A 27,465-nucleotide genomic window follows, 5' to 3' on the forward strand; every position below is an offset into this window, starting at 1 on the left:
AGGTAATTATCATTTCATCTAATGGCACACAGAAACAGATTTTAATCGAACTTCTGAAAGACAGAAATCACATAAACATTGCACCAGCATTATTATTCATTTTTTGGGTAAACTTATAAGTAAATAATTTAAATAATGAAAGTGTATTGAATGAAATGGGTCACGGGTCATATACTGTAGGCCTATTTCAACTCGTATTTATATATAGATGATCATAAAATTAGATTGAAACTAAAACTCGGTTATAAATAGACTGTACATAGGATGTTTTTGACAATTTTTTTCAGGTGAAATGAGAATCAGAACTTTTGAAGCAAATAATACTGGTTGGCTCAAATTGTTACAATAAGGTTAAATCGCTATAATTTAGATGCCAACCAAATGTGTCAAGAATAAGGAATGTTTCGATGTAATTTGTAAGACAATGACTTTACATAGTAATGACGTTAAGGACAGGGCAGTTGGTTTATAAACTTCCTGGTATTGTTAAACGTCCGAAAATATGGGTTGTTTATGTATACACCTCGATTAGAGTGCTAGTTTATCTAGACAGGAAACAAATAGTACTGCAATATAAATTTGGAATAAACATTGGATTTTGAAAACGGATATTTGATTTAAGTTGGATTAGGGGAATATTCACAAAAATACTCTTTTGATGAGTTTTCAGCACGTTTTATCATAAACTATTTTATGATGTGAGAATTACCGAGGCTTAACACTATTAGTAATGTGCATTTATAAACTCAGTTGTATAACAGCAAGCAAATATGACAGACGAAACCATGTGGAAGTAATGTTTCATAGAAACTTTATCCATGAATCATCTTGGGGACACGCGCGTTTCTGACGCCAGCATTGAAAATAATGAGGCCCAGCCTGAAATACTCAACGACCTGGATTTGGAGGCCCCGAAAACTGGGGTAGGCTATTTGTACAATTCTTATTTTGAAACCATGCAAATTTAAATGTAATAGCTGTACTATGATTTCAAAATTTGCTTTTCAACCAATACACGTTTAAATAGGTTCATAATAAGATAAATTTTATTTCAAATCATGGGTCGTGTGATATGACATATGAATATAGAATTGAAATAAATTATAATAGTAAGGTAACATATTTAAAGTTAATGTCAATAAGGCTTCATTCGATTTTTTAAACACAGATTACATGAGCTCAATTGGAGAATTAAGAAACGTGTTCTCCTTTTTATTTTTATGCTTTATTAAGCACCAGTCAACTGTAACCATGGCCACCAGGTCCGGGGGTTTACCGGGGATAGCTGGGGAAATGGGCCGTGTTTTTACCTTCCAGGTGGCCCCGCAGTGCCGGGTGAATGCGTTGGTTTTGTCTTCGCGCCAAAAATAGCGGGGGAAGGGCCTAACCTTGGGTCCCTAGGGTTCGGGGGCATTATCGGGGATTTCATCAGCAGTTCGTACCCGCAGGGGCTTTCCTGACCAAAAGTCCCCGCTTTTCCCCGGACCTGGGGGGTCGGGGGGGGGGGGGTTGCGTTGTTACAATTTACTGGTGTAGTAGAGTGTTTTTAAATAATTTGTTTTAAATTGTTTTTATCTAGTTTTACGAACGAAACTGTAAGCCGTGGTATCAGTGTGTGTATATTTATATTGTGATATTAAACCCTGTCACAGTTCAATGGCTTGTTATATATAATCCTCTAGCGAAATGTTTTTGCTTCGACAAGTAGAGCAAAAAGGCGAATAATTATGATCTTTACTTGTATAATAGTAATGGGGTACATATACACTAGCGGATCCGGGGGCCAAGTTTACTTGTTATTTCAATATAGGAGAAAAAAAGGAAAAAGATACGCAATGCATCGTTTAGGACTATGTTATCCATGTGTTTAATTTTGTCGAACTACGATCTACGATTCAGGTCAACCAATTTTGATGTTAAACAGATTGTCGATCTACGATCTATGATCCAGGTCGACAATATTTGCATGTATTTCATTGTGTCGAGCTACGATCTATGACACAGATCAACCAATTGTGATTTCCATTTCATTTTCGATCTACCACTTACGATCTAGGTCGTCAAATCATTGTCGATTTACGATCAACGATCCAGATCGACCAATTGTGATTTCCATTTCTTTGTCGATCTACGATTTACGATCTAGGTCGACAATGCATTGTCGATCTACGATCAACCTTTCCAGATCGACCAATTGTGATTTCCATTTCATTTTCGAACTACGACTTACGATCTAGGTCGACAATACATTGTCGATCTACGATCAACCTTTCCAGATCGACCAATTGTGATTTCCATTTCTTTGTCGATCAACGACTTACGATATAGGTCGACAATACATTGTCGATCTACGATCAACCTTTCCAGATCGACCAATTGTGGTTACCGTTTCTTTGTCGATCAACGACTTACGATCTAGGTCGACAATACATTGTCGATCTACGATCAACCTTTCCAGATCGACCAATTGTGGTTACCATTTCTTTGTCGATCTACGACTTACGATCTAGGTCGACAATACATTGTCGATCTACGATCAACCTTTCCAGATCGACCAATTGTGGTTACCATTTCTTTGTCGATCTACGACTTACGATCTAGGTCGTCAATACATTGTCGATCTACGATCAACCTTTCCAGATCGACCAATTGTGGCTACCATTTCTTTGTCGATCTACGACTTACGATCTAGGTCGACAATACATTGTCGATCTACGATCAACGATCCAGATCGACCAATTTATTTATTTCAATGTTGATGCACGATCTACGAGCTACCCGCCAACTTCACACACTAGTAAGACGATTCTGTGCCAATTATCAGTCACGATTCACAGACTAATTGCCATTACTTTGATGTTTTGTATACGTGAAATACTCGGCAATAAACGACTGATGAGGTCGTTGTTAGCGTCATAGTTGTTAATATTTAAATCTGTATTGGTCTGGAAGTTTCACAGATACGTTTAATGATTATGATAATGTTCTGTTTAAGGTGTACTTGTTTTATTCAACTAAATGAGCACATCATAAAATATTTTGCCATTCAAAGTTAGCAATATATTAATTTAACAAAGTTCTGAAAAATCGGATCTACTGGTAAAACAGAGTGCAAGCCAGGGTCTAAAAGCTAGTGTAGGTTATTATTGTAGAGAAACATTAACCATGAAATATGTTTGGGTTCAATCCTTGAAATATAACATTGCATAGTTGATAAACTACATACATATATAGAGAGAGAGCGTGCGTGTGAGTGCATGATTAATCAGTCATAATTGATATTTTCAAACGATAATGTCCATAATGATCTCACAGATTAGATAACAAGAATATAAACTGTGTTAACGATGTTATCTTCAGATTGTAAAGATACATAAAATCAAAGCACTGAATGTGCTGAAGCTACGATTTTCAAAATCGCTCATGTTTGCAACGAAAGTGAATGAAGGATGAAATATTGTAAGATTGGGGCAAAGTTGGTGGCAAGTTGGAAGCAAGGTATAGTTTAACAGGTACTCTCATAAAACACGAAGGTGATATAAATGAACATATTTATGGATTATATCATAGAGTTAATGCCGCGAGAATCGATTTCCCCATGTTGAAATTAGCTTTCAACAAAAACAGATGTCAGCAATTCTAAAATACATGCCAACATTAAAGTACTTTCATCTAGTGCAATGCAAGTGAAATATAAATTAATAAAGAAATGCAAATTTGCTTACACATACAGTGAAATGGTCTATAACAACCTCCGAAAGTAACTATACCGACAATATCGTCGACCAACCTGCTTAAACTCACAGTCAGTCTTTACCGACAAAAGGTTGTAAATATATTCAAAACATTCAAAAATCAGAATAAGATTAAACTTCAAATTAAAATCAGAATCCAAGTGCTTTGATCGTACAGTATAATGGTTGGCCAATACACTGAATGTAATCATTGAGACATGTCTAAGGATAAGGACGCGAATTGTTTTGCCTATGTTGCCAATGTGATTTATCGACAATATACCGTCCATCGTTCACCACAGATACGTTGATGGGCGTGAAACTGGTGGTGACCGATCGGTGTCTTACGGCGGCATACATAATTCCTTAGTAAGGTATCAAGATGTTAACAGCTAAATATAGTTGCATTCGCTGCGCGCGCCTTAATGAAAATGCTGCAGTTCATGGCATGATGGTGTCACAAGTTTCTCTTGTTTTCTTGCCTTTACGCAACACACTGTCGCGTGAAAATCGTATTATTTGGACCAAAGGGGTAGAAAAAATCAAGTTTACACTATTTAGTTTGAGGTAAATGTAAAGCATGGCAGACATATCGGGGCCAAGTTTTCCGGCTTTGTCGTTGTCGTCCGCGGCATCGCGCGTTCATTGAAAGGCCGCTCTCTCAAGTAAGCATTTGTTATCTAATATTTATCACAGTGGCCACAATGTTAATTGACATACTATCTCAAATGAGAACAATAAACAGTGTGCTCACTAGAGTCATTTACTGAACTGGTTTCAGTCTTGTATGCACACTATCCCGACCAAGACCGCTTAACTGTTCAATGCACTCTTTACTCTGAAGTTATGATAACCCTCTAATATTGTAATTTGTCATATCTCTTACGAACATTATGATATATGTTTTACCAAACTTGGTAACGATGTTAACTGGCATAATATTATGACCGTCCTTGATCAACACCTGGATTTCTCTCTTCGCTCTGGAGATTTGACCCAATACCACAATTTGTGTTCATAGTATACCAGCCTTCACTACTACAAATCTTTAAACGTTAAAGCCTTCAAAATAGGAACCTTTTTAAACGCTTGTATACAAATGAAATCTTAAAATACTATACATTTGAACTGGACTGAATTTGCAGCAAATGACGACAATGTATATATTTATTGTAATACGGGTAATTTTAATTGTCAACATTAACTACTTCACGCTTAAATATAACTATATAGGTGATATATCATATGGTCGCATGATTTGATGTATTTATAATTTTGATCAGTTGCTTATATGAACGTAATGATCCATGACTATGTTAAGAAACATGTTTTGTAATTATATAATGTATACGCATGGGCAATTTTGTCTACATGGATTAGGAAATAAACTGTTCAACTGTTGTATAAGCAAATGCCCCAAAAACTGCGAAAAACTGTTCAAGTTGTTATTTTCATTTAAAAGTACTTGCCATGTAACCGTATCGGACATTCAATAACTGAAATTCATTCAGCATAAAAGTTTATAAAAAAAGTTATCCTGAATACGCTTGTACAATGTACTGACATTTTTTTGCACTACTGTTATAAAGTATTTTCCTCCTTTAGGGGTTGAACAATCTGGGATTGTCAATAAGTTAAATTGGCCTTCATACTGTTTTAACAAAATAGCATGCTATAAATAAAAATATCTTCTTTCACGATATTGCCTAATTGCGAATTTTCTTTCTTGCCTTTTTTATTTTTATATTCGCTGTAATAACATGAACATATTACATTATTTTTCTAGGCGTACATTCGTGATACATAGCGCTTTATTAAATCATTAAATATCGTACAGCTTGGAAGATGTGCATCTAATCATCTTTTATTCATAGTTGTCGCTTTAAAACTACACGTATTATCTACATGCTTTTCAAGTTCCCAAGTCGGACACATTTGCATGGGGCATTGCTGTTATTGTACATTCCAGTGAAGTTATTCCTGCTTATTGAAAAGAAATATTGCATTGAAAAAAGGGGTATTGAAAATTACAAACAATTTTCTTTTCAAGCATTATATTTTGTAAAACCTTAAAGTGACACTCTTATTCAAATTCAATACATACACACAGTATAACAATCGTCCATTTTTACGGACAAACCTTTAACTACTTGCTTAATGATGCATTTATGGAAAATACCAATTACTAATCACGGTTGTAACCGTGTTTTTAACAGAAGAAAGCGCAAAAATATGAAATGATTGGTAAATGCTAAAAGATTAACTGTGGTCTACTATAGTCTCATTAGGAAGAAATACCGTGTTTTATGCTCATTTTTTTTTCAAATTTAACTCGGTATCCTTCATAAGTACCATTGTTTTTGTCATTAATTCAATCATTTTTGAATATTAAAACAATATTATTAATTGTGGTTAATCTTATTTTGGAGTAAGAGTGCATCTTTAATGAAAAATCGGGACAAAGTGACGCTCTGATATGATTTACACGTAATGCACAACTCAGCAAATGGGTGCACAGCGTAATTAACAATACCGCATATGTCAGACATCCACATTTAACATAATCCCCGTATGGCTGGATAACATGACAAGCTTATTTTTACATCAGCTATCTTAATGTTGAGTAGTTTCTCTTCATGCAGTCCGATTTTTACTGTACTGTATCATGTTTTATAGATGTAATATAGAATTTCAATAACGCGGGTTTGGGTTTATTATTAAACTAATACGTGTATTGTAACTGTCTGGTTGTGAGTAATAAATCGATGCCGAGTCCAAACTTAACCTTAAAGAAAACGTACAACATGTTTTGAAACCGCGCTTTATGTCTGTAGCAAAACGAGTTGCACTCGTAAATATGCGTACAGTACTGCGAGCGTCAGCCATTTTTTTTCCATTCGGAACTCCTCGGCCACTTTCTACAGAAACAACCTCGGGTGTATATAAACGGTTTACAATGTCAGCAATTAGTACACTTTAACTACGCTGCAAGTAGATCGCGTAGTCATTTCAATTTAGCAGTTAAACTAATGACTGAACTCTTGGGAATCTTAATTATGTTTGCAATAATACACGTCAATGGCAATCAATTTAAACCTAGATCTACAAGTACAAGCCAAACAAATACATTTAAATAATAATATAATTTAAATTTTACGAACTACTTCTCCTTTTCGATAAAAATGGCCAAGGCGCTCCGAAATACCCGGAAAACTATGAATGCGGATACGGTCGTTTTACGAACAGGTGGTGCCGAATAACGATCGCATTTAATAAAACTGCTTATCGAAAGTAACTTCTTTTAAACAGTCTTAAACATTCCCGCTATATTATGACTGCTGACGATTCTTCCCAATTCATAATGGATCCGTCCAAGTATGTGGCTAAGGTTCTGTGGCATTTTTTGCCAAAATCACAATGATACGAGCACGTGCACGTGACTTCAACGAGACGTACTGTGTTGAAATGCCGTTGCAAACATGGTATGAAACCGTGTTACATTCGTAGGGAATCGTGTGAAACCGCGTTACATTCGTAGGGAATCGTTTGAAACCGCGTTACATTCGAAGGGAATCATGTGAAACCGCATTACATTCGTAGGGAATCGTATGAAACCGCGTTACATTCGTAGGGATCGTGTGAAACCGCGTTACATTCGTAGGGATCGTGTGAAACCGCGTTACATTCGTAGGGAATCGTATGAAACCGCGTTACATTCGTAGGGATCGTGTGAAACCGCGTTACATTCGTAGGGATCGTGTGAAACCGCGTTACATTCGTAGGGAATCGTGTGAAACCGCGTTACATTCGTAGGGAATCGTATAAAACCGCGTTACATTCGTAGGGAATCGTATAAAACCGCGTTACATTCGTAGGGAATCGTACGAAACCGCGTTACATTCGAAGGAATCGTGTGAAAACGTATCGTGTACACTTATTTGTGGCCAGTAAAAAATGTGTATTATTCAAAGATTTGCATATCTGTATTCTTTACAAAGCTATGTCGCTACTTATAGTACATATATATACTACTTTACACGTTGTGCTTCCTAAATATTCGTACTGAATTCAAAGAATCAGCACCGAAATCGCATGCAATTGCTGATGGTTCTCAAAATGGAAAAGCACATGAACCGCATAATACTTTTCGTTTAAAAATCAACAAAATTTGGTTAAGATTTGTATTCATGATGATCAACAAAACATAGCACATTTTGGTACTGACTTTGCTTGATGGGTTGTATATTATAAAAAAAATATGTTAAAGAAAGGAACATAAATGAGATGTGTATGTAGATACTGTGAACTAGTTTCACAGAAAAAATATCATGAATACTTATCTTAACGAGGTCATCCCAGTAAAGAGTACTATGCAAACATACATAGGTTATTATGATAACCCAAATATCAATTTTAAAATAGAAAGTATTATGCGTTCATGTTTCGGTATTTTTCCCATTTTTTGTACAAATATCGATCGAATGAATTTGCTTTTATAAAATATTCCCGAAGTCCCGACAATTTACCATCGCCCGACATTCAAATGATAAAACTAACGCCTAGGCGGTTTAACGTTCGCGCCAAAATACCACGGTGACTACACACAGGGCGGAGCTTATGGGTCAATTTATTTCGAACGCCAAATAAATGGGAGTTCATTTTGGAGATCTACAGAAAATGGTACGAGCTTTCTCGACCTGCAGCCTCGCTGCGCTCTCTCCATTTTCTGTAGATCGCTGAAATGACCACTAACATGTCTTAGACACTTCCACCATCTCCCTATTACAACGAATATAGTTGACAAGTCCCGGAAGGACCCGTCAACAACTACGACGTATACAAAAGTTATACTACTTTAGTGGCCTCTTCCGATCTATTCGGAACTATGCATGAATATTCATATTCATCTAGTCCGGAGCGTTCGCGTTACTAAGGTGCCTGCTAAATCGTGACAATTAAAGCTACGCTGGAATATCGAGCCAAAGCTTGCTCATTTGACGTATTCATAGTGTGATACATTGTTTCATGAAATAATTCCCGAAAACAACCTATATAGTGCGCCTGGATCTCACTGTCACAATTTTCGATACGATAATTGAACACATCGTAAATTCATTTGTAACGGCGTACACGTGCGTGAATCTGGCATCATCTTGACTGATCTTACAGTGAATGGGAAGGAGCCACGACATTAAAAACTGTCTTCATGGTCGTGGTGATGTAGATATGCTCAGATTGCTCCATCGAACATATTCGTGGAATTCTCGGCTTTTGTGTGTAATCGTGTATGATCATAACGATTGTTTAATGACGATTCAGTACAAGTGGACACGCATATTCTACGCTTTAAATTGTCCACGTAATCTGTAATTGAAACAGTATTTGGTGCAATCGTGAGGAGGCGTACAAATATTACCGTTGTGGGTTCATTTCTAGTCCTTGTATTTCCGCCATACGGTAATCGTCAGCATTTGTACAAAACTATCAAATTCGGGCAATATAATCGGGAGAAATAACAGTGAGAGCTTTTTTTACGCGTGAATGTATCTTGAGATATTAACAATCCTATACCTTGACAATGTAATAAAAGAAAATATGCTTCATTAAAAATAATAATGGTAGGGTGACTTTCAGCACTTTTGAAAACAGAGACCCGGACCCCCCTTTGCTACATTTCATGTTATATACCAAAATAACCGGGAAGGTCTGAAGTTTATCAGACTGCCGGCATAAATTGGCATAAATGGCGGCGAGCCGAGAAAATCCAAGATGGCCGACAAAGATGGCCGCCAAAATCTGAAAATCAGCTATGCTTTTTTTTGCCTTGTTAATAGAACTATTTATCTTATTTTTACATATTTTTCCATCTCATTTGCAAGAATAAAGATGGTTTATGTCTTTTCAGGATGCAACTTGGTAAAAATATAAAAGATTTACAATTTTTTCATAATAAATAGTGAAAATTTTGCCATAATTTTGCATATGAGGGTACTATTTTAATTTGTATCTTTTTATTTATTGCACCCATTACCTATTTCTTAGATTAAAAGATAATTATAAACATTTATACATAATTTACAAACTTGTTTCCATCATCTACCACCAAGTCATAAATTGTCAAAAGCTGTTTTTGGGTGGGTGGGGTAAATTGAAGTGGTTTAAAATTCAGACCAGGTGTGGATTTAGTTCAGATTATACTAGAGAGAACAGACTGTTAAGTTGCAAAACTGCCATCTATAATTATGTTTGATCAAAGCATATTAATTTAAGGATTTTATAAATTAAAAGCCATTTATACAGGTAGGATCATTTTCAAAGATAAAATTTACATCAGCACCGTGGAAGTTGTTTCGGCGGGAAAATTTAAAAACATGTAAACAAAGGCATTTTTTTCAACATTTGACACTAAAGTGAGTATAATTATAATGAATATTAAACATTTATTCCTTCTTAAACATAGTAAGTGTATTTTGTCATGTATAAAATGTTAAAATATTTAAGAGATGGATGGATTGTTTATTTATGTGATCAGAAACTTGAAAAGTTGAATTGAGAGTGTCCTGGACTATTTGTTTTGATAATTTGCAATAATGTTATGAGTGAAAATGGTTCAAAAACATGTGTTTACATGTATGTTTACTATAAGACAGCTGAATAACTATAGATATTACAATATATGTTTGAAATGCAAATAAATCTATTCTATATATGAAAAACGGTGCAACTGTATATTATATCCCTTCGAATATATCCACTGTATTTTCATTACTTCAAACATCAGACATTGTTTATAACCCAATCATATTAGCTCCCCCTACTGATCTTAACACTGTGTATACCACATTAGTCCGTACAAAAGAACAGATGGGTGCTTTAGGACAACATATTTGTCAATGTGTTTGATATGGGCTTATTGACAAAGGCCCTTGAAATTGTCTGGGCCTGCCCGAGTGAGTTTGAGGGCGTTATACCTATTGAAAGTGGCATGCATTTCATGATGAGTATTTTTGGTGGGATAGGGCACATTTATGATGCGGGGTTAAAACAGTTGATGGTAGAGTCTGATGTTTTTGCAAAGTTGACAGCTGGTCATATATTGTATGGCAAAGACTTTGACCGAGCTTTGCGGGCTATTCTCATGATTGATGAAGTGTTGAACAACAGATTTCTCTTTCAGCTAAGAGCATGGGCTGAACAAAAAAAGAAAGAGTTTCCTCACAATCTTTTTCAGAGGATTGCCTCTATGAAACAAAGTTCCGACTCTGATAGCAATGAATTTGATAGCATTTCAGGATTGATCGATTCTGAGATGATTCCTCTTATTGAGTTATTCAGATCTGAGGGAAGATCAATGTCACCATTGTTCAAATTTTGGGATGACTATCTCACTAAGGTATCTTTGCCTATCAAAGTGTATTTCAGGATTGATCGATTCTGAGATGATTCCTCTTATTGAGTTATTCAGATCTGAGGGAAGATCAATGTCACCATTGTTCAAATTTTGGGATGACTATCTCACTAAGGTATCTTTGCCTATCAAATTGTATCTATCTTCCTCGAGGCATGGTATTTGGAGTGCTCACCAGGATGCCAAACAGATGCTTTTGCCTTTTCTGTTTGCCTCAAATAGATCTATTTATGCCAGGTTCATGACATACATGGTGTTGAAGATGAATCGAATTCCTGAACACCTAACAAAGAATTTCGATCAAGGTCAGTTTGTTGCTAAACTCACAAAAGGCACGTTCAATGCTGTCTGGATAGATTATGTGCTTGAAGTCACAGAAAATAAGGCACTCAAATCCTCTGGTGGTATTATAGGGTTAACACACAATGACAGTGCATTAACACGGTGGTTTTTATCGAGACCGTTAACCGCAAAGTATGCCATAGCATTTGCAAACCGCAGACAGACCACATCAACAAAACATCACACAGACACTCCATTCCATACAAATGCATACAATAGTGCAGTTAGTCAGATGTTGTCCCTTTTTGAGAATGAATCATTTATAGATCCGTTTTCTCTTTCGTCTCCCCCTGAAAAGATAGTGAACATTGCTACAGGAGTAGCAGCCCGGCTTGAGGTGGATGAGAGCCTTTTAAATTGTCATGATACAGGCAAACGATTGCTGCAAACCTTTGTTAGTGAGAGGTTCATAGTTGAAGAAGACCAGTTAACAAAAAAGACATTCGTTGATCCAATGGCACGGGTTAAAAAAAAAACCATGGCTCTGTCTAAGTCTGTTGTTCGAACGGCCACAAAATCGGTTCAGATGAATGGTGAGGAGTGGTATCTTCGGCTTTTTGGCCATTAATACATTCAAAAAGGTGCCTTTGCAACGGGTTTTATCATTTGAAAATGCCCCAGTCCCTCTTAGTTTGTTCACTGATGAAGGTTCCATAACAATGACAAAGAAATCCGACTTCCTAGACAAAATTGAAGGTCTTGTTAAAGATGAGGTTATTTACAGTATCCCAGCTGCTAATTGTATTGTCTTTGATGGGATGGCTATTGTCCAAATGCTTCAACCTTCATCAAATAGACAAATCACTTACTCGGAAATGGCTTCAGAGTTTTGGAGATGTGTATTAGCCAGCAGTTATGGTATCAAATACATCCATGTGGTTTTCGATAGGTATGTGACTAACAGTTTGAAGGCCCAAACGCGCCAAAAACGGGGTGAAACTCTTTCCCATGCGCCAGTTACAATTCAACCAAATATGCAGATCAGGGACTGGAAAAGTATACTGACTAGCACAAAGAGTAAATGTGAGTTGACTAAACTTTATACAGAACACCTTGCATTGCATGCCCATGATATTCTTGTCAATGGTGAGACATTGTTTGTTGCTGGTGGTATGGGTACAAAGGCTTTAAAAGTCACCGGTCTTTCAGTAGCATTTGTTGGTGGCCTAACATCCGACCAGGAGGAAGCAGATGTTCCACTGTTATTTCATGTTGCAAATGCATCTGATTTAGGTGCAAATACAATTGTTGTTGATAGTCCGGACACCGACGTGTTTGTTCTCCTTGTACATCATTTTGATCAGTTGAGAGTTGAAAAGATATTTTTCAAAACGGGTCGTAAAGTGGCGTATTCTGATCGAACAAGGTATATTCCAGTTCATTCCGCAGTTGAATCTCTTCAGCCAGAAGTAACACAAATATTGTTACCGGTATTTTGTATCACGGGCTGTGATACATGTTCTTCATTATTTGGTATTGGTAAAAAGAGAGCTTTCAAAGTCATGACCAAATCGGCAGAGCAAGTCAGTGATCTTGCAGACCTTGGGGTTCAGTCCACACTTTTACCTCAGACAAAGGCAGCAGCTGTTGTTTTTGTTGGCTTGTTGTATGGTCAAAACAATTGTAAATCACTGAATGTTTTAAGAACAAATCTTGTTCTTGCAAAAACAAAAGTAAAACCAAGGAAACTTCCTCCAACCAATGACAGTTTCATGCTCCACTTGCTTCGATGTATGTACCAATTGTTGATGTGGAGAGGTGCATTATCCCCAACACCATTGGCTAATCCAGTGGACTATGGTTATACTGTTGATCCACATTCAGGATTTTTTATTCCTCAGATGATGACACAGGCTGCAGCTGCCCCTGAATTGCTAAGTGATTTCGTTTGTAGTTGCTGTAATTCATGCAAAGATGATTGTGTTTGTTGTTCGAATGAGCAACCTTGTACCGAAGCGTGCGATTGTAAGGGGTGCTTGACAAACACAAGTTCATGTCAGAACTTGTTTACTGAACTCGCAGATGTTGAGTTAGAAGATTGCTAAATTAGCTTTATGATTTTATTAGTTCCCAGAAGTGTTATTAAGATGCACTTCCATATACTCATATGCAAAATGGTAAAATTTATTTGTATGTGCCTACTGTTATTTTGTCAAAGATATCAAATATTAGCAACCATCTTGGAAGTCATTATGTTATCCATCATTGATTTAATGAAGTTAATTCATTTTGAAAAATGATATAATTGTTTAAATATCACTATTTTGTTATTTGTTCATTAATAAACTTTCATCTACTTATACACTTTTTAATACTATTATAAATATAATTATGAAAAATTGTCCATGTTGCCAGTAATCCAACCTAAAGGTCAGCCATTTTGGTTAATTTTAGCTCGCCACTGTTTATTCAAATTTATGCTTTCACCCTGATAATCATGCTTTGATACAACATAATTGCAGGTGTCAGTTGCATGCAACCTAGCAGTTTTTTCCTCATAATGAAACTTTAAGAAAATTCTCAATTTTTGGTCCGGTTTTCAGAATTTACCCCACCCACCTGAAACAGCTTTTGGTTGGATAAAAATTGGTTAAAACTCATATAAAAACATATTTATTTATGTATAAGTAATAAAAATTATCTTATAATACAAGAAAAGGTTACTGGATGCAATTATTCAAAAGATATATATTAGAATTCCACACTCCCTTGCAAAATTTGGGCATTTTTTTTATTATAAAAGTTATATTTTCCCCTTTTTCCCCCTATGTCATCACTAAAAAGCATAAAATATGATCATTCTTACAGTTTAGGTGAAAAATAATGTTGAAACTAGATGAAAAGGTCGATTAACAAGGCAAAAAAGAGCAAATTTGATTTTCAGATTTTGGCGGCCATCTTTGTCGGCCATCTTGGATTTTCTCGGCTCGCCGCCATTTATGCTAATTTATGCCGGCAGTCTGATAAACTTCAGACCTTTCCGGTCGTGTTGGTATATAACATGAAATGTAGCAAAGGGGGGTCCGGGTTACCCCTTTTAACAGTGGCCTTTTGAGCTGAAAGTCACCCCACCATAAGGAAAAATGTATTTTGTTACACGAAGATTTAAAAATTTCAAATCAATTTTTACATCTTTGTATAAGGTAAAGTTTAATTTAAAGTTGGTTTCCGCTTTTATACAGTCACACCTATTGTTAGACTTGTGCGGATTTTTGTTTGTTTTGAATGCACATAAAAGGGCTGATTCTTATCGTTTCAAGGCTAAACATGGGATAGACTACAACAAAGAGAGAGAACAACTCAATGCTCCTAGGAGATTGAGAGTAGGAGAAAAAATAGGAAGAAATAATTGGTTTTGTATGTATTTGCACATTTATCGACGGGCATCCAATCCACTAGATCACTGCTATGGTATATGTCAATCTATTGTTTTATACATTTATCATCAAATCCAAATTGTATTACAAAGTGTGTTTATGCAAATTTGATATTCGATAAATGCTGTTCAAAACAGCCAAGATTTACTGACTCTATTAATTCCTTCCTATACAGGTTCTATCATTAAATACCATCAAATATCTTTTGTTTATATTTGCTTTGTCATTTATCATTTTAATTGTATAGTAAAGCAAAACTTAAATAAAATCATAATAGTGTTGCCGTTGGCGCGAATGTCCCTACACAAGCAAGCGCGCATGCGCGAAACTCTGAATTACTGTCTTAAGAACGTTGGTGGTCGGTGTTTGTTCAGAGACTTTCTAAATAATAACACCAGAATCCGTCCGGCGATCCCATTGGCGGAGACCTGGGCATAAACACTAAACTTATTTTGACACTATTATAGAGTCATCTTAAGGGGATAAATGCATGTCTTAAAATTGTTTTGTAAATGCCTTAAACTCGGTTTTTCCTTTAACTTTCTCTCATTTGATGACATTTCACTTAGAAATTGTGACGACTTCAGCGAACATGAGTCAGGTAGAGGAAAAAGCCTGTGCCATATTCCGAGAAGTACACGTAGTTGTGACGTGAAACTTAAGCTGCCCGTATACGATACTTAATACCCGTTTATGATACTTAACTTGATACTTTAAGTTATTGGCAATCTGACTAGTATTATTGACTGTTTGATTTAAAGAACACGAGCCCCACCAGCAGGATCGACGCTTGTACATTTCTATACGCCTGTTTGAAAAAAACAAAAAACAAGGGGGGACGTATTATAGTTCCACCTGCGGCATACGGACGGGCGGTTTCGCATCGGGTTTGCGGGCAGGTGGGCGGCGTCCAGTATGTTGTCCGCTTAATAATTTAAGAAGAATTTGTCCAATCATCCCCAAATTTAGTCGGAATATCTATGCGCATAACATTTTTTGGACATGTTCGATAACCAGCCATATCACTTCAGTGACTCGATAGTTATCGCCCTTTCATTATAGAAATTACCTCATATCGATATTTTACGTTCGATAACTTAATAAACCTTTGCCCAATCATCACTAAATTAAGTCAGAACATGTATGGCCATATCATCGTGGACAAGTTGGATGCTCAGCTATATCGCTTGAGTCACTCAAGAATTACCGCCCTTTAATTGTAGAAATAACCTAATATCGGTCTTGTCCGATAATTAATTTTAGAATCCTTTGTCCAATCATCACCAAATATGGTCAAAATGTCTTTCGGGAGTTATCTTCCTTTAATTAAAGAAAGTACCTACAATTGGTCTTGTCCGATCAACAACTTCAGAAGTCAATGATATCCGAATATGGCAGGATGTGTTTGGGCAGAAAATCTTAATCAGGTTCGACTACCAGCCATGTCGCCTCAGTCGCTCCAGAGTTATGACCCTTGAATTGGCAAAAACTGACTTAAAGTACCCAATTGTCGTACAACGACCTATTGTCTTAAAATAAGGACGGGCGTATTTGGGCACAGGCGTTCTTGTTATCAGTTGGTACTATTAAAATTATGTTAAAAAATAGTAAAAATAATAACATAAAGAGTCTTGAGGTTCAGATATTCATTTACTCTGTTACGCCACAACTGTCCCTTGTTGTGAATGACATTCTATGGAACGCCACTACTGTCCTATGTTGTGAATGGCATTATATTGAACGCCACTACTGTCCTATGTTGTGAATGGCATTCTATGGAACGCCACAACTGTCCTATGTTGTGAATGACATTCTATGGAACGCCACAACTGTCCTATGTTGTGAATGACATTCTATGGAACGCCACAACTGTCCTATGTTGTGAATGACATTCTATGGAACGCCACAATTGTCCTATGTTGTGAATGACATTCTATGGAACGCCACAACTGTCCTATGTTGTGAATGGCATTCTTCGGAACTCCACTACTGTCCTATGGCGTGAATGGCATTCCATTGAACGCCACAACTGTTCTATGTCGTGAATGGCATTCTATGGAACGCCACAACTGTCCTATGTCGTGAATGACATTCTATGGAACGCCACAACTGTCTCATGTTTTGAAGGACATTTTATGGAACGCCAAAACTTTCTTAGGTTGTGGTTTCTTGTGCTATAATGTCTTACTGACATGCTATTATGTCTTATGACATGTGATTATGTCTAACTGACATGTTATTATATCTAAGTGACTTTTTTTATGTCAAACTGACGTTCAATTATATTCAACCGACATATTGACAATTTCCGTCGTCTTTTCATGATTAAAAGACGTTATGATATGTCTAATCGATATAGTATTATGTTGACGTGTGTGATTGATACGTGAACTTGCCGATGACATCTTAGTATGTCCAATTGATTGGTATTATCACAATTGACATGGTAGTTTATTATATATTGTCGAATGGACATACTACCATGTCGTTTGGACACAATACCATATCATAAGACAATTGTGGCGTTCCATAATATTCGCTACAGTTATGGCATCCATAGCAGTGTCAATAAAAGTGAACTTTACCCACAAGGAAATGGGCACTTTAACATAACCATTCTCTTTTTCTGACTTAAATACTTTCTCCGGATGTGATTAACACCGGTACTTTCAAATCAATAAGGATGCAACTGTCTTCTGCTCGTATCTCAAGGACAATGTCTACGTTTTAATTTTTTTAGTTTGTGTGTTACGAGTATATATCGCAGACTGAAAAGGGGATAGAATGTGTTTCTGGTCATAGTATAGACGCTTCGTTTGAAAAGTGCTTAAGGTAAATACAAACGTGTTTTACAAATCATACAAATACCAAGACATCTCATACGCACATAGTTTGTTAAACATTTTAATAATGATTTTCAAGTGGACAATCGTTTTATTCTTATATTATATTATATTTTTATTCTAAACTAATGAAAGAAACAACAGCGATTGCATTGTACATTGAGTTCGATGTTTTATAAGTATCTCAAAGACAGAACGTTTCCCAATCAAACATCGAGAACGGTCGGCACCGCTTTTACAAGTTTTGCACCAGTCAATTGTAACCATGGACCCCAAGTCCGGGGGTATACCGGAGATAACGCGGGAAATGGGCCGTGCTTTTACCTCCCAGGTGGCCCCGCAGTGCCGTGTGAATGCGATGGTTTTGTTTTCGCGCCGAAAATAGCGGGGAATGGACCTTTCCTAGAATACTCCCGGGTTGCGGGGGCATTTGGCGGGGATTTTACCAGCAGTTTGTCCTCGCAGAGCGGGGATTTTACCTGGGATTGGCTGAACCGAAAGTCAAAGTCCCCGCTCGTCCCCGGACCTTGGTGCATGGTGACAATTGACTGGTGCATTATGCCTCATCCACACTTGCCGCGGCGGCCGATGGGTCTGAAATATATACCGCCAAAAGCAAAAATGCACCAGTCAATTGTAACCACGGCCCCCCAGGTCCGGGGAATAGCGGGGACTTTGACATTCGGTCGAGCCAACCCCGGGTAAAATCCCTGTCCTGCGGGGACGAACTGATGATAAAATCCCGGCCAAATGCCCCCGCACCCCAGGAATCATAGGTAAGTAACTTTCCCCGCTATTTTTGGCGCAAAGACAAAACCACCGCATTCACCCGGCACTGCGGGGCCACCTGGAAGGTAAAAACACGGCCCATTTCCCCGGCTATCCCCGGTATACCCCCGGACCTCGGGGGGCCGTGGTTACAGTTGACTGGTGCATAATAGGGTCGCCGCTGCATTCTTACGGTCACGTACTATAGTAGTTACAAATGTTAGGCATATTTTGAATTTGTGAGGACAGGAAACCAGTGGCTATCGTTACGGCCTTTGAAGTGATGACGTACTGTCGCCGTAGGAATTTCATGCGGCGGCCGTAGCACGGTACAAACTGCCACGGGGGGCGCATGGATGACGCAGCAGTAGGACAGTTGCTGACAAGAGGGTATCAATACCATATTGTCAAAAACATTACATTACCGGTGGACAGCGAAAAGGGCGATGGATCGAAGACTCTCGGTGTCAACTAAATAAACCTGGAGAACTCTACAGCAATAAATCGTTAATATCGAGTATCGATTAATTTTTATTTTCATATCAAACAGGGGGCCGGATGCAATGATGCTCCCGCACTGAACCTGTCTTCACTGCGGACGACCATGGAGGCGGTCCGGCGGGAGATGGAGGTGAGCTATTCGAGTGACGGGCCGCCGGGCCTCAACATACCCGTGGACAAGCCGACCGAGCAGACACTCGTCAAACAGCCATACTCCGTGGATGGGGAGCAAATATACTCTAAATATGTACAGGTCGGTGAAACAATGAGCAGTATATCTCAAAACAAAGGGGAAACAAACGAATCAATTTCCATTTCCATTTTTCAATGCAAAGCTCCGTACGGGATACACTTATATGTAAAACAAGATGATTACACAATGATAATTTCTATACAATTTCAATGAAATGTACCCAGAATTTGGAACAAGAAGGCGTTCAAAGCCAGTCAGAGACAAATTTTATTATACACCGGTCTATGAACATGTAGCGTACTTTTCTGATGTGACGTCTAAGATTTATAAACAAAGTCGACGATTTAGTGAGACAGCCCCCGTATAAATCGATCGCTATGGCTATAAAATCATTTACAACTACACACAGACTTAACATTTCTGACCTGTGATCGGCAATACGAATGTGATGATGTCTCTAAATATGACTTTGTATAAGCAACTACGTATACAACCTACACTTCAGATCGGGGACAATAATGTGATGCTTATCTGTGAGCCCCGGGAACGGACGGAGAAGACCGTTTGCCGACAGGAAGGTTCCCGGAACATCATGATCAATATGCGGGTGAGCACCAACTTCTACCAGCTGATAGGCCACGTCCGCCAGACCAAGGAAACCAAAGTCATTCCGCTAGACTCCGAGGGCGAGGGTAAGTAGTCAATCAAGGGGGCCGCCTGTTGTCCGGAGAGTGGCTTATTAAGGGGGCTAGACACCAGATGATCCAAAAATCGGCAAATACATTATGTCCACGAGACAAGCCTAGCATTGTCAATACGAGCTAGTATGAGCCGATTATACATCATCTTACATTATTTAGAGAATATTTTGTCGCTCTCTCAGCTGAGTTTACCCGTTTTAAAATAGCCTATAATGGTTTTCCAGTTTATAGTGTGCATCTTTAGTATCTGAAGGTCACGTGATTTATGCAAATGTCTGTAAATGCCTTTTAAAATAACGATAGTAACGGAATGAATAATGCATAGACAGGAATTTAATTTGTGATATGGGCTTAACTTGGAAGCATTTTGAAGTGCTGGAAATTAATTCCAAATCTCAATCAGAAGGCCCGAATTCGTTATCATGTCCAATTACTTCCCGTAAATTACAATTCTTGAGCACAGTTTTTAAATGTTGTAAATTAATTGATTTATTTTAAGAATTTCGTTCACTTAATTTCCACGTTCAAAAATTCTTATATGATACTAGAGCGCGAAAAAGATACTAAAGCCCCTGTCACACTGTGGCGACTTTCGGCTACGAGTTGTTGCGAGTTTCAACTTGCCTAAACTCTTCAGGTGTCGTGTTGGACTCGAATCCTTGTCGTTGCATGTCGAAGACATGTCTCCTCATAAAGAAAGTACTCGGCAAGCAGTGACGAGAACTTTAAACGGTTTAAAATTGTCGTACGAGTTTTCGTCTCGTACACATATCGAGTACATGTGGCAGGGGTGTCGAACAAACTCGAACTCTTAGACATGTCTTCACTTGTCGTCGCTTCTCGCCGCGTCAAAAAGTCGCTCGACAATATACGAGTTCAGCAGCGACTCAGGAGGACATTATTACGATTTCTGCTCTGGATTCGTTCGAAATGTTGTGAGTTTGTACGTACCCCTTCGACATGTCATTGAGACTGTTGCGACTTCCGGCGAGTTCAATGTGATAATATCAAGAAAATCACTGCATCATTTCTTCTGAAGATTCCAACCAGTAAACATCACTGTGTTTACAAGAGGTAAACCATTGTTAGACTAGTCATGCCTTCGAAGAGAATGGGTAAGGCTCCGTTAAGACTAAAGGTGGCTGTGGAACCAGATGTTGAGTCACCACCCCCTGCACCAACAACACCTTTGAATTTCCACGAAGCATCACCTACGCTGATCAACTGGAATTTGGTCCTGATGTGCAGCACCATCTGTATTTATACCCAGTTCGCCATGTGTCGTCCTTTCTCGTACATTCTCGAAGCTCACTCTTAATAACTCGTCATGATATCGAGCACATATCGGCATAACTCGTAGAAATCTCTGTGGTTGTCGAAAGATTGTCGTACACAGATCGTACCGATGTTGCTTAAACTCGGGTTTAACAGACGAATCTCGTACTATTCTCGTATTCACATGGAATAGAACTCGAGCAGTTGTCGAACTGATGTACACAGCATCGGAAGCCGCGGTCATCTCGTGGCATTTTTTGGCGAGTTATAATTCACCAGTACTCGTGGTAACTCGATGCAAGTCGTGACAGTGTGACAGGGTCTTAAGGAGTAATAACTCGCGAATCGTAAACAATACATTAAAATGCACACATAGTGGGGTTTTTAAACCATACAGCAATAATCTTAGACCCAATCATATCAAACAATGTACAGGGAAATGACAAATTAGAACACACGATTATTACTTTTTAAAGCTCATATATACAAAAACTATTACTCAAAACATATCTTAAGACGTAAGTGTATATGCATGACACACCATTCAGTTTTAGTCTTTAGGCTAATGGCTCCGAAAATGGGATCACCGAACAGATTCACATTTAATTACATTGCATTAAGAAGAGCTCTCTATTAAGTCGGTGATTTAGAAGCACGGCAAATTTCCATTTGTTCATTAACTGGGGCAAGCCAAATTTCCATTTGTTCATTAATTGGGGCAAGCCAAATTTCCATTTGTTCATTAACTGGGTCTAAAAAGTCGGTTATTTTGAAGCAATCCCGATTTCCATTTGTTAATTAACTGGGGCAAGCCAAATTTCCATTTGTTCATTAACTGGCACTATAAAGTCGGTTCTTTAGAAGCAAGCCAAATTTCCATTTGTTCATTAACTGGCTCTATCGAGTCGGTTATTTAGAAGCAAGCCAAATTTCCATTTGTTCATTAACTGGCTCTATCGAGTCGGTTATTTAGAAGCATGCCAAATTTCCATTTATTCATTAACTGGCTCTATCGAGTCGGTTATTTAGAAGCATGCCAAATTTCCATTTATTCATTAACTGGCTCTATCGAGTCGGTTATTTAGAAGCAAGCCAAATTTCCATTTGTTCATTAATTGGCTCTATCGAGTCGGTTATTTAGAAGCAAGCCCAATTTCCATTTATTCATTAACTGGCTCTATCGAGTCGGTTATTTAGAAGCATGCCAAATTTCCATTTATTCATTAACTGGCTCTATCGAGTCGGTTATTTAGAAGCAAGCCAAATTTCCATTTGTTCATTAACTGGCTCTATCGAGTCGGTTATTTAGAAGCAAGCCAAATTTCCATTTATTCATTAACTGGCTCTATCGAGTCGGTTATTTAGAAGCAAGCCAAATTTCCATTTATTCATTAACTGGCTCTATCGAGTCGGTTATTTAGAAGCATGCCAAATTTCCATTTATTCATTAACTGGCTCTATCGAGTCGGTTATTTAGAAGCATGCCAAATTTCCTTTTGTTCATTAACTGGCTCTATCGAGTCGGTTATTTAGAGGCATGCCAAATTTCCATTTATTCAATAACTGGCTCTATCGAGTCCGTTATTTAGAAGCATGCCAAATTTCCATTTGTTCATTAACTGGCTCTATCGAGTCGGTTATTCAGAAGCTCGTGCATGTACAATGGCTAGTATAGATGAATTAGCTGGGCATTTCAAACTGAAAACTAAGAAATTTGGCATTCATTATTGATATTTTAAACGATTAGTCGGCCGTTCGAATTTATCGTTAAGAAAACCCAAAATAAACACACGGACTGTTACTTAGGTTTCAGACCCATGTATTTGCCAATGGGATCGCTAGAAAGATTTGCATTATATACACATACACACAGAACACACATGGATACAAATGCAAATATCTATATACAGAAAAATGAATGGCATTCGAATATATAAAAAAAATTGAACATATCATTCTGCAAACAAATATTGTTCTTGGACTATGCTCGTTGTGATGTAGAGAAAATACAGTACGTTTCCTGTCATTAGACATGTATACACCTGCTGATCTTCCATATTAAACACCGTTCTATGTGTAAAATTCTAACACTTTTATAAGAGTATGATTCATTCAGCTGGACAAAATTATATCACGTCATGCCTGCGTCACCACGACATAATCACGGTCGTATCATAAAACGTCATGCCTGCGTCGTCACAACATAATCACAGTCGTGTCATAACACGTCGTGACTGCGTCGTCACAACATAGTCACAGTCGTGTCATAACACGTCATGCCTGCGTCGTGACAACATCGTCAGAGTCGTGTCATAACACGTCATGCCTGTGTCGTCACGACATAGTCACAGTAGTATCATACCACGTCTTGTCTGCGTCGTCACCACGACATAGTCTCAGTCGTGTCATAACACGTCATGTCATGTCTGCGTCGTCACCACATAGTCACGGTCGTATCATAACACGTGATGCCTGCGTCGTTACTACGACATTGTCACAGTCGTGTCATAAAACGTCGTGTCTGCGTCGTCACCACGACATAGTCTCAGTCGTGTCATAACACGTCATGTCATGTCAGCGTCGTCACCACATAGTCACGGTCGTATATAATAATACGTCATGTCTGCGTCGTCAAGACATAGACACAGTCGAATCATAACACGTCATGCCTGCGTTGTCACGACACAGTCGAATCATAACATGTCATGCCTGCGTTGTCACGACACAGTCGAATCATAACACGTCATGCCTGCGTTGTCACGACACAGTCGAATCATAACACGTCATGCCTGCGTCGTCACGACACAGTCGAATCATAACACGTCATGCATGCGTTGTCACGACAGAGTCACAGTTGTAACAAAACACCCCGGGTCTGCGTCGTCACGTAATTGGCACCGTCGTTTCTTAACACGTCATGTCTGCGTCCTCACGAAACAGTCGTATCGTTGAACAATATAACATCTTCATACCAAAGTAGATCTTTGAAATCAGTTGAAAAATACAATACACCAAACAGTGGAGGGGAACAGTGTTAAACACAACACAAGAAACGCTATTCAAGACAATTTTCATTTTCAATTTTACAGTTTGGCTTGAAATCAAGCGGAAGAGTAAGCTCGGGTCGGGATGGCGACAATCAGGCACCCACAACGAGGCTCGGAGGTCTGCGGTCTCAAACTCTACTGTGAGCTCCCAGGGGTCAGTCATGTCCTGGGTTGACAACAGCAGGTACCCTGTCTCCGAGGAGCCCCAGCCCAGACACGCACAGGAACACGAGGATGACAGGTGTGTATGATCTACCAATGATATTATATTGCCATACAATACATTAATACGAAAGACATAAAGCCCCTTGTCGGATATCCTCGTTACAAGCTAACGCTCGGAACCCACTCATGTTTTGGCACCTAAAATAAAGTTGTCCCGGTAATGCATCTGAAAACGCCCATATTATAATTATGTAACTAATAGTACTATATAAAACCGAAATTGCAGAAAAAATACATATAAGTGAAAAAAACTGTTTGTAGTGAGGAGTTATCGTACACCGGTACTGTCAAGAAAAAAATAGATAACTGATTCCATACCGACTCGCCCACATTAATAACTGATTCCATATCGACTCGCCCACATAGATAACTGATTCCATATCGACTCGCCCACTTAGATAACTGATTCCATATCGACTCGCCCACATTAATAACTGATTCCATATCGACTCGCCCACATAGATAACTGATTCCATATCGACTCGCCCACATTGATAACTGATTCCATATCGACCCGCCCACTTAGATAACTGATTCCATATCGACTCGCCCACATTGATAACTGATTCCATATCGACTCGCCCACATTGATAACTGATTCCATATCGACTCGCCCACATTGACTAGTACATAAGGTGACGGATATTTTCAAACAATCACGCAGAGCTGTGGGACCTCCCTAGATGTCATTCATCGCAGGTTTCGCGGCATTTTGGGTAAAAAATTACTCTTTTGACGAATATCCCATCAACCGATGGGGGTAAAACTCCCCATTTGGCGTCAAAATTCTGTTTAAGTCACACTTGGGGATGTGACGGGGTCAAGCCATAATGCAGCCATTATAGGGCGCGGGCAGACCTATATAAACTCAACAACAACAACAACAACAAACAATCACGATACAGCTTTTTGTTGATTCGCTTTACTCATGGTTTTAAACTCGTGGACTTTTTTAAGGCTTCCGTTATCTTCTTTTTAACACTCCTAATTATTTACCACACTTTATTTCGGAATAAAAAAAAATCCATAAAAAGTGCAATTTGCCATGAAATGGTCGCTTTAAAGCTGCACTCTCACAGATTTAACGTTTGATATTTTTTGTTATTTTTTGGTTTTGGAACGGGTCAATATTTGCGAAAATGCATGTAAACCAGTGACATAAGACTGCTGACAAAAACTCGCAGATTTTCATATTTAAGTTAAAAAAATTGAAATATTTACGCAAAAAATTGCTAATTCTTAGACAAAAAAATAAAAAAAGTTGTGGAAACAGTAAATATGTCAAAGTGCAGCTTTAAGTATGAACTGAATAAATGCAGTGGTTATCAATATGATTTAGAACGTTCGATACAACTTGTGCGAGCGAATTCATCGGCATCGGAATCAACGTTCACAAGCTCTTACCTTCTTGCATGTAATACTAAATTATGTAAGCTGGATTGGGATTAAAGCTAATGGCTTATATAACTACTCTCGTGTCTGTTAACTGGATTTGAAGAGGCCACGAGAAAGAACCCCCTGTTGGGTATCGAACCTACAACCTCTTTGGTGAAAAGCGAGTACCTTGGCTTGGGTTTCCTTGTATAATGCTTATATGTAGCGCAGATGTTTTATTAGTGACAATTTTTATTTCATGTTCTGTGTTTTAAAGTTAACCTTTTGTTTTTAACAAAATGTGCCAACACTTAAGATATTAACATTTTCACTAACTGACTAACTAACAAACCTTATATTAACCAAAATCCAAAACCCAGGTATGACAATAACCGGATTTCAAACAGAGTCGGTGCAGGATGCAGTAACCGTTTGGAAGATTTGGCCGTGGCTGGTGCGACAGGACGGCGGTCACCCGTGGAGAATACAGATTACGTGGAGGCCCAGGAGTGTCCCTACCATGTCCTTAGTATAGACCAGAGCGAAGACAGACTCTCAATACATTTCACGAGACGTCGAGGTACGAGCCTGTTCCATGCAAATACAGTTTTAGTAATATTAATTTGTGAAGTTTTACCCATTGTTATTTTATTATGTATATCAACCAGGTGTTGGTTGGAAATTGGTCTATGGCCTACGGCCCCAATTTCTAAAATGTTCTTAAGCATAACTAACTAAAGTACAGCTGAATCCCGTTGGCTCGAACTTCAGGGGACCGGAAAAATACCTCGAGCATCGGAAAAGTCGAGCCAAGATGGAATGTTTACCTTCAGTATAAGGAAATCGGCCCTTTACATCCAATTTGAACCAACGAGAAATTCGAGCCAAGCGATTTCGAGCCAACGGGGTTCAACTGTATCTTATTTCATTTAGCAAAATTACTTACTTAAATATGATTTTGTGAAATGAAAAATAGCTTGTCTTATTCATCTCAAGTATTATTTCCTTTAAAAGTCCAAAAACTCTTTATAAAAGAGAATATCATATATATAATACCCAATCTAAAATAGTGTGCTGAGCTTGACCCTGTTATTACGGACTTTTGATTTTTCGAGAAATTGGGACCTGTATTAGCCCTGACATGTACTGGTCCCCGTTTGGGGTTGCACTTCCTGCTAAACGGGTAGTTATAAAATACATATGATTTTTATTTTCTCATATACGAACCATTTGTTCGGATTTAAATTATCGAAAAAAACGGTTATATCAAACTTTTCGATTCATAGTATGTGTATGACACATTAAATACTTTCACAGATGCACATTCGTTGACGCAGTTGTGCCCAGATACCTTTAGCAATCGACAATCCATATTCTTTTTCATATTATTATACCCAACCACCTAATGTAGGGGGCTATATAGGAATCACTTTGACCCTACCGGCCGTCCTGGGACATCGGGACAATTTTACTTTTTTCAATAACTCCTTATTTTCTTCAGTTATTACTTTCAAACTTCATACACATATTGACTTTATTGATAAGAAGTGCTGTGCATAAAAAAACGTTATTTTTTTATAGTAGAACTTAGGGCCATCAACTCGATTGAAGCCAATTTTCACCAACATAAGGCTTTAAAGAGCATACATCAGTTTCATTGATACTTATTTCAAGAAG

At 38.1% G+C, this 27,465-nt stretch overlaps 1 protein-coding gene across 3 annotated transcripts in view; it reads left to right on the top strand.

Annotated features, from left to right (window-relative positions):
* The first annotated feature begins 284 nt into the window (after window positions 1-284).
* Window positions 285-27,465, top strand: part of LOC128212061 (histone-lysine N-methyltransferase SETD1B-like) — a 52,047-nt gene continuing 24,866 nt past the window's right edge. The window contains exons 1-5 of one of the 3 annotated variants that reach the window (XM_052917304.1): window positions 285-923; window positions 19,023-19,226; window positions 19,672-19,858; window positions 24,232-24,430; window positions 26,196-26,368. In XM_052917304.1, coding sequence (XP_052773264.1) covers window positions 819-923; window positions 19,023-19,226; window positions 19,672-19,858; window positions 24,232-24,430; window positions 26,196-26,368 — 868 coding nt within the window. In that variant the 5' untranslated portion in view covers window positions 285-818. Of the gene's footprint in view, window positions 924-17,552; window positions 17,694-19,022; window positions 19,227-19,671; window positions 19,859-24,231; window positions 24,431-26,168; window positions 26,369-27,465 lie in introns of those variants that run through there. The other 2 variants (XM_052917303.1, XM_052917305.1) reach the window with 2 other exon arrangements.

This window comes from Mya arenaria, chromosome 12, assembly GCF_026914265.1.
Source record: "Mya arenaria isolate MELC-2E11 chromosome 12, ASM2691426v1".
NCBI classification, from domain to species: Eukaryota; Metazoa; Mollusca; class Bivalvia; order Myida; family Myidae; genus Mya; species Mya arenaria.